General features: G+C 43.1%; 1 protein-coding gene across 15 annotated transcripts in view; it reads right to left on the bottom strand.

Annotated features, from left to right (window-relative positions):
* tenm2a (teneurin transmembrane protein 2a) overlaps positions 1–17,208 on the bottom strand; it is a 308,508-nt gene that overhangs the window by 9,492 nt on the left and 281,808 nt on the right. For all 15 annotated transcript variants that reach the window (XM_072439821.1, XM_072439824.1, XM_072439822.1 and 12 more), the window contains 4 exons: positions 16,927–17,102; positions 7,015–7,250; positions 5,994–6,290; positions 2,222–2,779 (listed from right to left, as the gene is read on the bottom strand). In XM_072439821.1, the coding sequence (XP_072295922.1) occupies positions 2,222–2,779; positions 5,994–6,290; positions 7,015–7,250; positions 16,927–17,102 (1,267 nt within the window). The remainder of the gene's footprint in view (positions 1–2,221; positions 2,780–5,993; positions 6,291–7,014; positions 7,251–16,926; positions 17,103–17,208) is intronic.

The raw sequence follows: 17,208 nt of genomic DNA, 5'->3' as shown, positions 1-17,208 counted from the left end.
AGGGGGTGACACTCATGGTCCAGCATAGATGTGAATCTAGCCAGGACCCTCCTGTCCCCCACCTCCTGCACCGAGTCCAGAGCACAGCCCAGGACGGAGCTGGACTTCTTGATGACTCTGTCCAGCTTCCTCCTCTCCCTCTCTGTGATGCTGCTGCTCCAGCAGGCCACACCGTACAGGAGCTGATGCCACCACAGAGTCGTAGAAGGTCTTCAGGAGTGGCCCTGTCACTCCAAAAGACCTGAGTCTCCTCAGGAGGTAGAGCCGACTCTGGCTCTTCCTGTACAGTGCGTCTGTGTTATGAGTCCAGTCCAGTTTGTGGTTCAGATGAACACCCAGGTACTTGTATGAGTCCACTCTCTCAATGTCCCGTCCCTGGATGTTCACTGGTGAGGGGGCAGTGGGGTGGCGTCTGCGGAAATCCACCACCATCTCCTTGGTCTTCCCCGCGTTGATGAGGAGGTGGTTCCGCTGACACCAGTCCACAAAGTCCTGCGCCAGTCCTCTGTACTCCGCGTCATCGTCGTCCGTGATGAGTCCGATGATGGCAGAGTCGTCAGAGAACTTCTGCAGGACACAGCTGTCCGTGTCATGTCTGAAGTCTGCAGTGTAAAGGGTGAAGAGAAAGGGCGCGAGGACAGTGCCCTGGGGCGCCCCCACACTGCAGGTCCGAGTGTCAGACACACAGTTCCGGGCTCTCACAAACTGGGGTCGGTCCGTGAGGTAGTCCAGGATCCACTCTGCCAGGTCATACTCCACACCAGCCGTCTCCAGCTTGTCCCTCAGGAGCAGCGGCTGGATGGTGTTGAAGGCGCTGGAAAGATCGAAGAACAGAATCCTCACAGAGCTGCCAGGCTTTTCCAGGTGAGAGAGAGAGCGGTGCAGCAGGGAGATGACGGCGTCCTCCACTCCGATGCCAGACCGTTATGCAAACTGCAGCGGGTCCATGGCTGAGCTCACGGTGGAGCGGAGGTGGTCCAGGACTAGCCGCTCCAGTGTCTTCATCAGGTGGGACGTGAGAGCCACAGGCCTGAAGCTGTTGAGGTCTTTGGGGCGCGGTGTCTTAGGCACAGGTACCAGACAGGAGGTCTTTCAGACCTGTGGTACCACCCTCAGCTTCAGGCTCATGTTGAAGACATGCTCCATAACTCCACACAGTTCATCTGCGCAGGACTTAAGGAGCCTGGGGCTGATGCCATCAGGTCCTGCTGCCTTCCTCACTTTAATCCTCTTCAGCTCACTCCTCACCTGTGCTGCTGTGACAGTCAGTGGTTGGCAGGGGGACTGTGTGCTGGGGGGATGGGTGAGTCCAGGCGAAGTGGGGAGCCGATGGTCCGGGGCAGATAAGCGAAGAGGAACAGATGCAGGGCATTGTCCAGCTGTGGAAGAGGGAGCATGCAGCTGTGCAGGGGGAGGGGCGGGTGACCGATCAAACCTCAAGAAGTGAGCATTTAAATCATTCACCCACTGTAGATCCCCCTCTGTCTGGGCAGGGGGGATTTTGAAGCCCGAGATGGTTTTCAGGCTCCTCCACACTCCCTGAATGTTCTTTTGCTGCAGCTGCTCCTCCATCCTCCTCTTGTAGCCGGCCTCAGCCTGCCTGATCTTCCTCCTCAGCTCCTTCTGTTTAACCATTTGCCTGATCTTCCTCCTCAGCTCCTTCTTATAACCATTTACCCGCTAGAAGAGTTATTTTGAGCAGGGATGCACCGATACCGATACCAGTATTGATTTCAGTGACAAAGCTGGACAATTCAATGGATCAGGAATCAACTCCCATCCCAATTATCGTCCAATGCTGATACTCCAAGTCATTTTGATCACAAACCAACTTCAACCCTGTAAATATTGTCATGTGAGTTTATTTGACAATATTTTGTTGTGGTTAAGTGACAGCAATTGGTGTACAAACTAATTTGCATATTAGTACAGTAGTAATAACTGATAATCTTTGAGGACGTTTCGATAACACATTTTAAGGAAAGTAACATGGTTGATATTGAGCATCACTTCAAGCATCCATACTGGTATCAGAACTGAAAAAGCGTGATTGTTGCACGCCTTAATTTAGAGAGATTTATGCAAGTTTATCTTTATTCTCTTGCATTCAAAAAACAAAACAAAAAATGCTATATTAATATTGTGAACTAACTTAACAATAAAGCCGACAGAAGCATAATGTCTTTGCCCCAATTCCCCTGCAGTGACACTAGCTCCATACCTTGCCGGAGATTTCGTCATATCTGTAGAGGTCCACGGGCAGCGGCGTCTCGCTTATGACCGGCTTCATGCTGGCAATGCGGAAGCTGTTGTCGTGGTACGTGTAGTCGAACCTGGCGTTGACCATCCCCTCCTCGCTGAACCTGTAGATCTGCTTGTCTATCAGCGGCCCCATCTTGCGGTAGCGGATGGTGCAGGAGAAGCCGCCGCTCTGCAGGTTCACCATCTTGAGCACGCCGGCCGTCTCGTCGTAGCCGAACGTCACCACCGTGCTGTCGTAGACGATCTCCGACAGCTTGGCCAGCTTGCCGTACTTGTAGAGGACGCGCCGGCCCGTGCCCAGGTACTGCACGGCCTGCGGCCTCCCGTCCTCGCAGAAGTCGTGGATGATGGAGGCGTTGCTCTCCGGCGGGTTGTAGGTGTTGCGGATGTAGCCGACGGAGACGTGGGTGAACATGGTGTGGCGGGCGACGCTGGGCATGGTGACGGCGGTGACGCGGCCCGACGAATCGAACTCGAACACGTACTGACGCTGGCTCTGGAGCAGCAGCACCATGGACTGGGAAGGAGGGAGAAAAGAGAGGATTTAAAAGGGATGAATGGATAAAGTGCACAGTTGACCAATCGTTGTGTGGCGAGTGGAGCGTTTGTTAAAGCCAGAAGGTGGGTACAGCGTTCACTTTAGAAATTGTACTTCTTTGAGTCGTTTTCGGACCCCATACTTTTACTTTTACTTGAGTACTATTTATTTTATTCTAACAGTACTCGGTTTTGGTTCCTCTCTCCACTTTGAGAAAGTCTAAGTGACAAAAGCTTTATGTTGACAATTACAGTATGAAAATATGTATTTCGGATATTATTTTGTGTCTCATTTTTATTCAAGCTTTAATACAAAAAACCCCAAAACAATATTTTAACTTGAGTATAATTTTTGGCACATGAGGGTAAAGTTGGGGTATTTTATTTCCAAACCATGAGAGGTGGAGGGAATAGTTTAAATATGAAGTCGTGGCAGTTCTCACAAACTTTTCACAAACCTTCATAAAACGATGAAACATTATAATTGTCTTATTGACCAAGGACTGTTTTTGATTTCTAAATTTCTGTTGGTTAAATCTACTATTTTGTAAAGACCTGTTATTGTGATTTTGGTTTCTACAATTTTTTTTTAAATTTGATTTGTCAGGCAGGTACAAAGTTATAGAATAGCTTTTTTAAGTCAAAGAAGCGAAACAGCAGTGGTTCGCGTCACGCTGTCAACACAGTCTCATCCTGGAACATATTTCAGAAATGCATCAGGCTTTTAGATTTGTGATCAATAACAAACAATTTATAGAGCTGCTTTTACATTCTACACAGTATCCCAGTTATAATTTATAGAACATTTTACATACAATACTCAACATAACATTATTACTATTGTTAACTCTGGCATTAATGTTATGGTTTGTTGTATTGGTTTTGACAGTCAAATTAGTTCTAAGGGTGAAGGCGATTTATGAATGCAGGAGTTTTTGTTGCAAATTTAGATGCGGCCAAATTACAAATCTCCCATGATCAGAAAAATACTTTTAAATCATCTGTTCTTGATGATTTACGTTACATTTTTGGAGGAATGAAAGATGACTGAACAGCCAAACTTTGGGTCAGAAGGCAAGCGACTCTACTGATTAAACAACCGCCTTCGTTATGAATACATGAATAATCCTAATTAAAAAATGCTGAAGCAATTGTTCATTCTATTCTAAATTTGGCACCGCGCTCTTCTTTACCATTGAGAGAAAGGACTGGCACAAGGTGGTCTCCGCTCTGCCAGTCTTTCTAGTTAAAAAGTGTTGCCATATTAATAAAGAATTACAGCATAATCAACGGATGACTTCTTTCCATTAGACCTGCACCAGAGGTCATTCGCTCTGAGCTGGAGAATTTGAATTTCCATTAAAAAAGTATTATTGGATTAACAATAACAACAGCCAAAAGTATTACCTCCTTCCTCTCCTGTGCCCTGATTAAGAGGATTTACTGCCAGACACGAGCATTAGCAGGCTTGTCCGGATAAAGAATCTGTTAGTGCTGGAAAATAGTCTGATAAACTATGATTTTTGAAGACGACTTTATGTCCCGGGCGCAGTGACCCTACAGCAGGACAATTTCAGTCGACTCCTGTCACAGTGAATCAATCCAACAATGAAGTATTTTGAAGGTGCACTTTTTTTTCTGGTGGAGGGTCGGCCACCTGCTTGTCTGATGTCACCAGGTCAAGTTACAGGTCAGATCTGCGGACTCACGCTAAGAATGTATGTTTTTTATGGCGTTTTTGAGCAACAAAGACACTGGAAATAAATCGGGAACAGACTTATTATCAATTTTATTTGACTTATTGTATGTGTGATCGCTCAGTCAGCCAGGCAGGTTCCATAGCAAAAAACGTTATTCTGTTTTAAACACTTTTCACTTTTAAAACTTGTCTTTTTTTGTTGCTTTTGTTATTTTACGTATTTTTTTAATTAGCTCTCTAAGACTAACCCTTTTTTAATTCAAGACTTTGGTTCATAATATACATATTTTATAACCGTATCTTTTTTTATCTTTTTTGATGCATGTCTTTATTTTGTCATAGTTTATATTTGAATATTTCATCATTATTATTCATAGTTTTATGTTGCATCACATTGAAGTAAGTTCGTAGTTTGTGTCAAGTTACAGGTCAGATCTGCGGACTCACGCTAAGAATGCATGTCTTTTACTGCGTTTTTGAGCAACAAAGACACTGGAAATAAATCTGGAACAGTCTTCCTGAAGATGTGAGACAGGCTTCTACTCTGACAATGTTCAAATCTAAGGTAAAAACAGTTTTGTTTAGCTGTGTATATGACGAAAAGGATTTTTCTTTGCACTCTTCTCTTTTATTTCCTGAACCGTTTTGTGGTTTCTGTCATTTCGTTTGTGATTTTAATGCATTTTTCCTGTTGTGTGAAGCACTTTGAATTGCATTGTGTATGAAATGTGCTCTACGAATAAACTTGCCTTGCCTAAATTCAACATATAGACTATAATGCAATAGTACGGAACATTCCAGGAGAAGCAGTAACATCTCTATTGTAACATCTCCATTGAAAGTTACACCTTTAGTAATTAAAAGTCAATAACAAGTAATAGATTTATTTGACCCGCTACAGCCATATATTACAAAACATAAAGGCATAAATAACAAATAATGAACCCAAACATCATATTGTTTATCTGCCATTTACACTGAAGGATTATGTTATGAATCCACTCACTTTGTCCAGGCTGCCAGTTCACAAAATGGCATTAAACTCATCTATCTGCAAGATTTTTGTGAATGGTGTTTCACAAATACTGAAGTAGAGAGGGACGTGTTTCTGTTTGCTCCTATAAAAGAACATTTTGAAAGTGAAAGTATGGTAAGCTTTCTAACTAAGTCCAGTCCCAAGTCTTTGTCCAATTTATCAAGTCAATTCTAACAAAATAGTGTCTCAAGTCTGACTTCACACCTCTGGAAGACAAGCAGACCCTGTAACAGAAAAGCCACACCTTTGTCCACCTTTAATAATAACGTAGTTTCTATAACAAGTCATAGAAATGTTAATTATTTGACTTTCTACTTTCTATATTACAAAAATTAACGAGTTTAAATAAAAAAACATACTCTAAATATTGAGCCCCAAAAATGATATCATTCATCTGCCATCTATCAAACGAATAAGCATTTTTCCTGAATTTCCTGCATTCTTCATGAATCCACTCACTTTGTCGAGGTAGCTGTAGCTCCAGACCTTCCCGTCCACAAACGAGCGAGAGAGGACGCGCCCCTGAGTGTCGAACTCGGTCCGCTCGCTCATGCTGCCCCGCTGCAGACCCACCAGATGCCCCGTGCTGGAGTAGGACACGTTGACCACGGCCAGGCTGCTGCTGGGGAGCCACATGGCGGGGCGGCCCTGCGCGTCGTACATGATGCGCAGCGTGAACTTTCGGTGGTCGTCGTAAATCTTCTCCGTGCGAGTGTTGCGGTCAAAGTCGATGGAGAGGAGGTTACGGCCGTGAGCCTGCGGAGGAGGACGGACGTGTGAGCGGGGGCAATGGTACGACTGTGTACTTTGGTCCTGTGGTTGGATACTACTTCTGATTTACTCATGAATTATTCGACTTATTATCAATTTTATTTGACTTATTGTATGTGTGATCGCTCAGTCATCCAGGCAGGTTCCATAGCAAAACACTTTATTCTGTCAAGTGGAACATTTTTAACGCTTTTCACTTTTATAACTTGTCTTTTTTGTTGTTGCTTTTGTTATTTTACATATTTTTTCTATTTTTTCAATTTTAATGTTTGTTTCAAGACTTTGGTTCATAATATACATATTTTATAACCATATCTTTTTATCTTTCTTGATGCCTTGTCTTTATTTTGTCATAGTTTATATTTGAATATTTCATCATTATTATTCATAGTTTTATGTTGCATCACATTGAAGTAAGTTCGTAGTTTGTGATCGAGTTTTGTTCACGTACAATGTCATTACTTTTTGATTCTGTTTCTACAAATACTTTTCATGAAGCAATTTGCATTCAGAGATATACACATATTGATAATGAATAAATAAATATAAATAGATTCGCAGACATTGAAAAACACTGAATAAAGAGCCCAATAGTGGAGGATTCAAACCCCAAACCCTCTGGTCAGTGTGTTCTACATCCCACTTTTACAAAAAACACTTCATAACAAACATTTTAAACATCTCTTCTACACAAAAAGCAGACCCTCACCCTCAGCTTCCTGCCGAAAACCGTCACTTTGCCCTTGGTCTGCTCTTTCCGCAGGCGCCACTCGATGGAGTTGAGCCCGTTGTCGGTGGGCAGCGTGATGTTCCGGCGCCCGATGGTTGGACTCACGGATCCGGCTAAGATGTGCGGCTCCGTGTGGAAGCTGATGCCCATGCCGTTGGCGTACATCACCCTCAGTGTGCCGTTGTTGCAGAGCTGGTAGCTGTTTCTCACTTGGTCTGGAACACGAAGAGGCACAAAACGATGAGAACCAAAGAGATACACGTCATCCGTTTGAATGTTTGGAACAGCAATCATTCGTGCATTGTTCTTCGTGGATTCATTGGCGAGAAATTGTTTTTTGTGCGATTAAAACAAGAGGTGGGTAATGAAATTGAATAGATCTTTATTGTCATTGTACAAAATACAGTTTTATTCTGAAGCATTAATTTGAGTATTGATTGCTTTACACTTTTGCTTTTGAAAACGTTGCTGAACAAAAACTAGAAGCCTTAGATTTCTTTTTCGTTTTTTTTCAAATACAATTATATTTTTTTTTTAGGTTTTCAGGGTGGCATTTATATTCAAATATATAACAATTATGATATATACCGGTAGTATATAATATATGAAGAATATTTTTTGTTTTACTTTAGAATGTACTATTTTAAACAAACAATATTATCATTACTACAACTGGCAACTGTACTTTTTTGTGTCTGACAAGCTATTATTATGTCAAATAAAAGCTCCGTTCATAAATCACAGGCCGAACTGTTTCTCAGCACTTTACAACACTTTCCCCGGTGCTTTTAATGACCGCTTTTTACCTCTGTGTCGGTAATATTATTTTGCAGCAACAGTAAAACTTTCTGTCTCCGTTCCTCTGGCTTATCCACTTGTGAGCGCGGCTGCCAGAGGAGCGCCAGGGGACCGCTCAGTTAGGACAGTGTATTTGTTTGATCTAAAAAAAAAACAAAAAAACTGCAGCTCTGCCTGACTTGGATCCAGCCCCCGATTCAGAGACGCGACCGGGCACAGATAAACACGACGATGCAGCGGTGATAATAGATGTTTATCCTGCAGTCTTTTATTCATGCTATAATGCTACAGAATAGGACCGGTCATTGACACAACTTCCCTCATAGAACACCCACTTTATAGAGTAAATGGATGGTTGTATGCTAAAATATGTTAAAGGCCTGATGTGTACCGTCTTCAAAACGTGAAAAACAATACTATTTCATTTCTATCTCTTTTAAACAGCAGCCAAAAGATGTTCCTCTCTTTCTAGCGAAGTCCAACATCTGAATTATTCACTGCACAAAGGTTTGAAGTAGCCTGGCCAGCCAGACTGATTCTCACGATATTTTATAAAGCATGAACAAAGACTTAAATCTTGATTCAAGCTCAGCACGTAACATACTTAATTCATATCCTCATCATAACTTCTAACACTAACCCGCTAATTAAGAAGTGTTCATAATGAATATGTGTTCATGCTTCATTGAGACAAAGTCATTTAATATAAAGTAGTACTACAACCTATAGAGCTCATCCACCGACGTCACAAAACCACGTGATCGCATACGTTGCCGCGCCCTTGTCATACGTTGCCGCGCCCTTGTCATACGTTGCCGCGCCCTTGTCATACGTTGCCGCGCCCTTGTCATACGTTGCCGCGCCCTTGTCATACGTTGCCGCCCCCTTGTCATACGTTGCCGCGCCCTTGTCATACGTTGCCACCCCCTTGTCATACGTTGCCGCGCCCTTGTCATACGTTGCCGCGCCCTTGTCATACGTTGCCGCCCCCTTGTCATACGTTGCCGCGCCCTTGTCATATGTTGCCGCCCCCTTGTCATACGTTGCCGCGCCCTTGTCATACGTTGCCGCCCCCTTGTCATACGTTGCCGCGCCCTTGTCATATGTTGCCGCCCCCTTGTCATACGTTGCCGCGCCCTTGTCATACGTTGCCGCCCCCTTGTCATACGTTGCCGCCCCCTTGTCATACGTTGCCGCCTCCTTGTCATACGTTGCCGCCCCCTTGTCATACGTTGCCGCCCCCTTGTCATACGTTGCCGCCTCCTTGTCATACGTTGCCGCCCCCTTGTCATACGTTGCCGCCCCCTTGTCATACGTTGCCGCCCCCTTGTCATACGTTGCCGCCCCCTTGTCATACGTTGCCGCCCCCTTGTCATACGTTGCCGCCCCCTTGTCATACGTTGCCGTCCCCTTGTCATACGTTGCCGCCTCCTTGTCATACGTTGCCGCCCCCTTGTCATACGTTGCCGCCCCCCTTGTCATACGTTGCCGCCCCCTTGTCATACGTTGCCACCCCCTTGTCATACGTTGCCGCGCCCTTGTCATACGTTGCCGCGCCCTTGTCATACGTTGCCGCCCCCTTGTCATACGTTGCCGCGCCCTTGTCATATGTTGCCGCCCCCTTGTCATACGTTGCCGCGCCCTTGTCATACGTTGCCGCCCCCTTGTCATACGTTGCCGCCCCCTTGTCATACGTTGCCGCCTCCTTGTCATACGTTGCCGCCCCCTTGTCATACGTTGCCGCCCCCTTGTCATACGTTGCCGCCTCCTTGTCATACGTTGCCGCCCCCTTGTCATACGTTGCCGCCCCCTTGTCATACGTTGCCGCCCCCTTGTCATACGTTGCCGCCCCCTTGTCATACGTTGCCGCCCCCTTGTCATACGTTGCCGCCCCCTTGTCATACGTTGCCGCGCCCTTGTCATACGTTGCCGCCCCCTTGTCAGAAGTTGCCGCGCCCTTGTCATACGTTGCCGCCCCCTTGTCATACGTTGCCGCCCCCCTTGTCATACGTTGCCGCCCCCTTGTCATACGCTGCCGCGCCCTAGTCATACGTTGCCGCCCCCTTGTCATACGTTGCCGCCCCCTTGTCATACGTTGCCGCCCCCTTGTCATACGTTGCCGCGCCCTTGTCATACGTTGCCGCCCCCTTGTCATACGTTGCCGCTCCCTTGTCATACGTTGCCGCCCCCTTGTCATACGTTGCCGCCCCCTTGTCATACGTTGCCGCCCCCTTGTCATACGTTGCCGCGCCCTTGTCATACGTTGCCGCCCCCTTGTCATACGTTGCCGCGCCCTTGTCATAAGTTGCCGCGCCCTTGTCATACGTTGCCGCGCCCTTGTCATACGTTGCCGCCCCCTTGTTGCCGCGCCCTTGTCATACGTTGCCGCCCCCTTGTTGCCGCCCCCTTGTCATACGTTGCTGACCCCTTGTCATACGTTGCCGCGCCCTTGTCATACGTTGCCGCGCCCTTGTCATACGTTGCCGCGCCCTTGTCATACGTTGCCGCCCCCTTGTCATACGTTGCCGCCCCCTTGTCATACGTTGCCGCGCCCTTGTCATACGTTGCCGCGCCCTTGTCATACGTTGCCGCCCCCTTGTCATACGTTGCCGCCCCCTTGTCATACGTTGCCGCCCCCTTGTCATACGTTTCCGCCCCCTTGTCATACGTTGCCGCCCCCTTGTCATACGTTGCCGCCCCCTTGTCATACGTTGCCGCCCCCTTGTCACTTGTTGCGTTCCTTTGCACTGATAGAGCGCGGAAAGTGATCTCAAACCTAAATGATGGAGGCCCCAGAGCTTTCAGAGTCCACAAACTCCTTGCATGAGCTACACAGAGGTCGATATTTGGAAAAGCTGCGATCAATCAACTCCAAATCCATATTTTATGCTTAAATCACCAACTCTTCCAGATTTCTTACCTTCTGGAGACTTCATCTTATTCATGAAAAACCCCTCTACCTTTATCCCAAACCTTAAATTAGACGAAGCTGTTCACTCTTCCTGAGCTGCGCTTGACCCTCAGATCGTCAGTTCACTTTCATCTTGGACGCCACAGAGTTGGAAAAGTTGCGTAACACCAACAACTTTTGTGAGATCCGTTTTAACCACTGTCCAAACACCGGACACGGGAACATTCTGGCCAAGACCGAGCGCATTACAATTATAAGACGTGGATTGGGTTTGTGAAATATTTATAGCCCATCGACACAATAGTTTCCCTCAAGGACTCATTCCCACAAACGAGCCAAATATCACATTGGAAAACACGGACGGGCGAAACGGACGTCGCTTTTTACAGTCTTTGCAATTTACCGACTCGCCCTTGATAGTGTTGTGTCTGATTTTTGTGCTGTGGGTCTCTGGTTTTATCACAGAGATTCGAGAAAAAATAAAATTAAAAAATCAGCGTGTCAGATGGATAAGATACATAAAAAAAAAAAAAAAAATATTTCTAACTAAAAAGTAAAAGGGTTTGGGTCTCCATGAATAATCAATGAATCAATGAATGGGAGACAAAACTGATGTAACGGTCTAACAAACGAATAACAAATTAACTAACTAACTAGCAAACTAACAATCAAACTCGAGAACTAATGAACATAGTAGCAAACAAGTAAACTAGAAATATAACGTATACTAGAATGTATAAACTAGCAAACTAACTAACTAAACAAATAAATACATAAATACCTTAGTTATAGTATTAATTGTTATCAGTAATATAAAATAAAATAATGAATTCAATTAATTTCTGGTATCGCTAAGAACTAAAGTATATAAGAACGGAAATAAATTGCAAAGTGTTACTTCTTAAAAAAACAAGAAAATAACACCCCTGAGACGAATTATAGCGGCCCCAGTTTCACTCAAATAAATGTACAAATTGTATCAAATGAATAAAACTCAAGCGAACTGAACGTGTTGCATCTGAAAATAGATTTGTACGTTTGACCGAGCGGGTTCAGAGCGGTATATCTGTGGGAGCTCTAAATAAAAACACAGGCGATTTACTCGGACGGAAAGGGATGAGCGAGAGAAAGAAGAGGAGGCGAGCTGAGAGCCGCGGGGCCGCAGACGATTCAGTGTGCGGAAGTTAATGAAGAGAGCGAGCCAGAGCGGCTGGTTAACTCGCTCCAAATCCACATCAAGCAGCGGCAGCACAGGGAAATATGTAAGAGACTGCCGTATTTTCCGGAGTAAAAGTCGCACCAGCCGAAAAAAAAAGGCATAATAAAACATATATAAGTCGCACTGGTGTATAAGTTGGGGGATATTTTTTTGATGAAGTCCAAGACCAAGAACAGATATTTCATCTTAAAATGCAAAATAATAACAGAACATGGTGAATAGGTGTACGTATGCTAACGCTAACACCTTCAGCTACATGAGGCACAGACAGAACTGTGGTAAGTGTCTGGTATGTTAACGTAACATATGAACAGTTATTCAGATAACTATAGCATAAAGAACATGCTAACAAGTTTACCAAAGCATCAGTTTTACCCCAAATCACTAAATCCATTGAATTCTTCTTCCTCTGTGTCACATCTAAACAACTCCACAAACTCCGGAGGTAGAGGAAGTGCAGATTCTTCTTCTGCCTCGCTTAGAGCCTAGAGCGCCCTCTTGAGGTTGTCAGAGGTGAAAATAATCAACATGTGAAATGTGGTTGCCAGCGTGAAAATAACAAACAATAACACATATAAGTCGCTCTGGAGTATAAGTCGCACCCCTCCCAAAACCGACTTAAAGTCCGGAAAATACGGAACATGAACAAGTCTGCGCCTGTATTTGACAAAACACGTGGAATATTCAAAATTATATTAAAGGCACAGTCTAGTTGGAAGTCAATAGCTTGACTTGTTTAACTGGAATTAGTGCGATGTCAAAATTGTGCGCCATTCTTTTCTCAATATCTGGAAGTTGGCACGGGCCGTTAATTGTGCCCCTCTTTCTGCTTTTCTCATTTTATACAGATCTCAGGGACAAGTTCTATACAGATGACAACGGCGAGAGAAACGCCGCGTTGTTGACTCGTCGGTGCACGCGGGCATCGCTTGTTTTACACAAATCGATTGACTTTTTATCACAGTTTAGCGGTGAAACTTTCTCCTCGTTCTCTAATTCAGTGAACGGAATGGCAGCTCGACCGAACGTGCCATAACAACAGACGTTTGCAAATCCGCAGCGGAAAGAGATGATGGTGGGCAGGACGGAGTGAGGTGAACAGAGGATATGCAATACAAAGCAATAAGAAGCAACAGAGCGAAGTTGACGTGTTCGAAGTGAGACAAAAGAGTAAAAAGGATATTTGCAAATAGACGAGCTGTGCACTGTAACTCACTTTAACAACGGAGTCAATGTTATATCGATTTTTAAACCCTAGCTGGAAGATTCAAGATGTCCAGTTGCTTGGAGAAGGCGAAACATAAAGTGGATATACAGTATATACCATCTAATTAGGTAAAAGGCAATGTACCTGATTTTTATTGTAGAACTAGTTCATTTTAAATAGTTTGCAGTGGATTATCACTTTCTCACAGCATCCTGATTACGGTATTCACTGGCAATGAGTTCATTAGTGCTTTTTACAACTTTTAGAGCAGTAAAGCGAACAATTAGCATGCTAACGCTAGCGCACTTTGGACTATACAATAAGACGCAGACATGATTAATCTTATTTTGACTCTAAGAACTGCTTTTACAATATGGGAAACATTTTTTTTAGCTCAACTACATGGACAGCAATCAAGTAAAGCCACTTTTAATAATCACTAATAATATTATTAGTTGTTTTTCTTTAATGCATGCCTTATTTTATTTTGCTTCAACGTTGTTTACTGTCGTATGTTGTACAGAATCACCAAAGCATGTTCCAAGTCTGTGAATTTTGTTCACTGACAATGGCATAGATTATAAACTCTAATTTCTAATAGGTATAAGTCAAAACTAGGGCTGTAGTCGAATCGTCAAACTCTTGGACTAAAGACTTTCTCTGTGCATCGGATTTCTATTTTTTTGACCCAAAGTGCAATGACACCACAACATCAGCTCAACACATTTTTATCTATTTATTTAACAGAAAACGACTAGTAAACAGTGTTTACCTGGACAAACTACAAAATAAGCTCATAAATCATTCCCAAATCTCAAGACATCTCCTCCTTTCTGCTGTTATGAATATAAAAAAATGTAAAACAGCCCAAAAAATAATTAGTTGACTCATAAAAACTTTGCTCAATCAAGACACCAATGGCCAATTAATCAACTAGTGGACTAAAGGTCTACATGATTCAATAAAAATGATAATAATACAGTAACATGAATAAGCAGGTCTATTATGCTAAATGACTAAAGGTCTACAGCCCTGGTCAAAACATGATTAAATAAAGCAATAATAATACAGTAAGATGAATAAGCAGGTCTATTATGCCTGATCAATAAGCAGCAACAGACATCACAATAAAACGCCTTGTCCAGCTTTGTTCCTGTATCTTCCTCTAATCTCGCTCATCTTAAAAAGCTTTAATTAACACTCAAATCCATGTAATTAAGCCCGCGATTCCTCCTTCTAACCGTCCACTATCTGCATTCCTCCTTTTGCGCCGGACAATGCGGCGGACACAATTACCCAGCAGACTCTTGTTGCTCTCTAAACAGACCAAATAAGCCGAGGGATCATGGGAGGCGGTGGAGAGCCGCGGTGTTTGTTTCATTATAACCTCCGAAAACACAATCACCGCTCAGGCCTGGGCTCTGAATGAAGACAAAATACAGGTCCGTCTGGCAAAGCATCCAATTATAGTTTCTAGGGTTAGCCATTTTCGGGAGGTAATTAATGCAAGTCAATGGGAAGCCCTTAAATGCATTGGAAAAACAACAAGGATTTTGGGTAAAGAAGGAGGGCTCCGTCTACACACATGCTAATGGTTTTTAGCGATTTTAGTGTTCAAAGCAGATGAGTCCCAGTTGGGATTAACGAATACGTATCGGTAATTTTAGTTCATGAGACGCAAAGGGCTGGATGAGAGGTTGGGGAAGGGGAATAATCTCTTGGAGCAAGTCCGTAAATTACTGGAAAATAACAAGGTTTTCAATTACAAAAGAGGCCTGTGAGCGTAGGGCCTCGTGGAAAATCATTTTAAACTGTTACCAGACTTTGTGGGGCTGCAGAGTCCCGCATCTTGTCTAATATTAATTGTGTGTGTGTTAGTGGGTGATTGGTGGACGGTTGAGCCTCACTTCAGACTGAAACATCATTATTTTACACAACAGTACGTATCAGCTACACCTCAAACACAAAATGATACAACAAAGTACAACATTCGTACTACAAACCAAGTAGCACAAGTTCACTTTAAGATTTGGACATGCAAAATACTAAAAACTTTGTCATCTTTGTCAAAACTTTCTCAACACAGACATAATTTGTACCGTATAAACAATGTTGTGAAAAATACTTGCATAATACTTCTTGTATACCTGTATTAAAAAGTATTCTTTATCATAATCCGTCACTTAGCCTAATCTGAGAACTGCATTTTGAATACTTTCATACTGAGTTGCATTATAATATAGAGTTAAAAGCACGATTTAGGATTTTCATTATGTTTCACCTTTTGTTATGCATTTATCAACGCTAAAAGAACCTTTAACAACAATTAGAGAAGGAAAATTGCACATTCTCTCACTGTAAGAGCTGTGTTTTCTATTTTTCTCACCAACTGCAGTTTGAAGCCTGCATTTCATGATCAAATAGCACAATGTATTCCTCTGATTTTTGAAAAGTAACTGTACTCTGAATACCACCAAATGAACAAGTAACCGTACCAGAATGAACAGCGACTCAAAGTTAGTATTGTGTTTTCGGTACGTGTATTCAGTGAAACTTCTACTTCTACACGCGTAAACATTGCTATTTACTTTGCTTCTGTCCCATGTCGACTTCAAGACAAAGTTCTGCTAAAAGTTCATCCTGGTGCTTAAAATAGATTCTTTGAAAGCCTCATAATTAAAATGTAACTTCAGATTGAGTAATTACATAGATGCTATCAAGCTTGTAGTCAGTTTGTTGTTTGTGTTTTGATGGGGCAAATAGAAGCTGTTGCATGCACGTTTTTAGAACTGCACATGTCATTTCATTAAATATTTAGAAATCCAAAAATAATAGGCACTCGAACACAAAAAATAGAATAATAATTATACGATGTTTCATTACACTGATAAAATGTGCATAATAGTGCATAAGGGCATATTTAAAAATGTACTTTGTAGTTATTGAGTAAAGAGTTTTTACCATTTGTTGGAAAACATAACACACTTTAGAGTTTAATGCAGATTGGGGCAATTATTTTCTCCCCGAGGGCCAGATTCAAATCCAGGCAAGTGGCAAAATGCCGGACCCAAACTATTATTGCAGTCGTTTCATGTAATCTTCATTAAGGACAAAAGTACAGACACACGTTCCATAGCTATCGTGTAATGAAATAGATGTAATACATAGAAAATAGAAAGAGTAAGTAGTAAGACATTTTTTTGTTCAGAAATGTTGCAAATGTTCACTTAATCTGACTGCTTTCCATCTGTTTCATGTCAAAAGTTTGTCTCCTTTATATAGATTAAAGATATACATGTCCGGCTCGTTTTCCACTGCAAAGGAATTGAACAGATGCTGTGCAACTGGTGATTTTTAAAGTTTTTTTTTGTTATTGTTTAGCCTATTTTTATTTTGATCCTATAGCAGATTTAAATCATTTTCCTTTTGGACCTTATATAGGTTATTTTATCATTGTTCATTGTTTTATGTTGCACCAAATCACCAAAGCAAGTCCCTATGTTTGTGAATTCTGTTCATTGGCAATAGAAATAAACCTTTTCTGATTTGATCTGAGTTTTAATTTAAGCTATTTCTAAGCTTTTCTTGGTTTCCACTTAAGTTTGTGCCCTTTTAGCCTGGGTTAGACTTCTTATAATCAAGTTTCAGACCTGATTTAGTACAGATTTATAGTCCTAATGACAAAACCAAATGGAGGAATATGGAACCAATGTCTTGAATCTAGGTGTTTGTTGTTGTTGTTGTTGTTGTTTTTACCTTGCACCACGGTGTAGGACGCCTCCACAGACGACAGGTTGGTGATGACCGTGACATCGTCGTCCCGACTGGAGCTCTCGATGTCAATGTTTATGGAGCGCTCGATCTCGCGGTGCAGGCTCGTCACCATCCCCGTGGGGTACGTCACGTTGGTCAGGCGCCCCTCGCTGTCGTATCTGAGGAGGAGAAGGAAACCGAGGTGAGGAGAAGGAAACGGAGGTGAGGAAAAGTCGCAGGAGTGTAATGTGTCCGGACTTATATGTGAAGGTGTTCACATATGGA

The sequence above is a fragment of the Eucyclogobius newberryi genome, unplaced genomic scaffold, assembly GCF_026437365.1.
Source record: "Eucyclogobius newberryi isolate DKJ021-1_F unplaced genomic scaffold, fEucNew1.0.hap1 SCAF_11, whole genome shotgun sequence".
Taxonomy (NCBI): domain Eukaryota; kingdom Metazoa; phylum Chordata; class Actinopteri; order Gobiiformes; family Gobiidae; genus Eucyclogobius; species Eucyclogobius newberryi.
The sequence above is the reverse complement of the archived record's forward strand: the minus strand, read 5'-3'. Positions and strand labels throughout refer to the sequence as shown.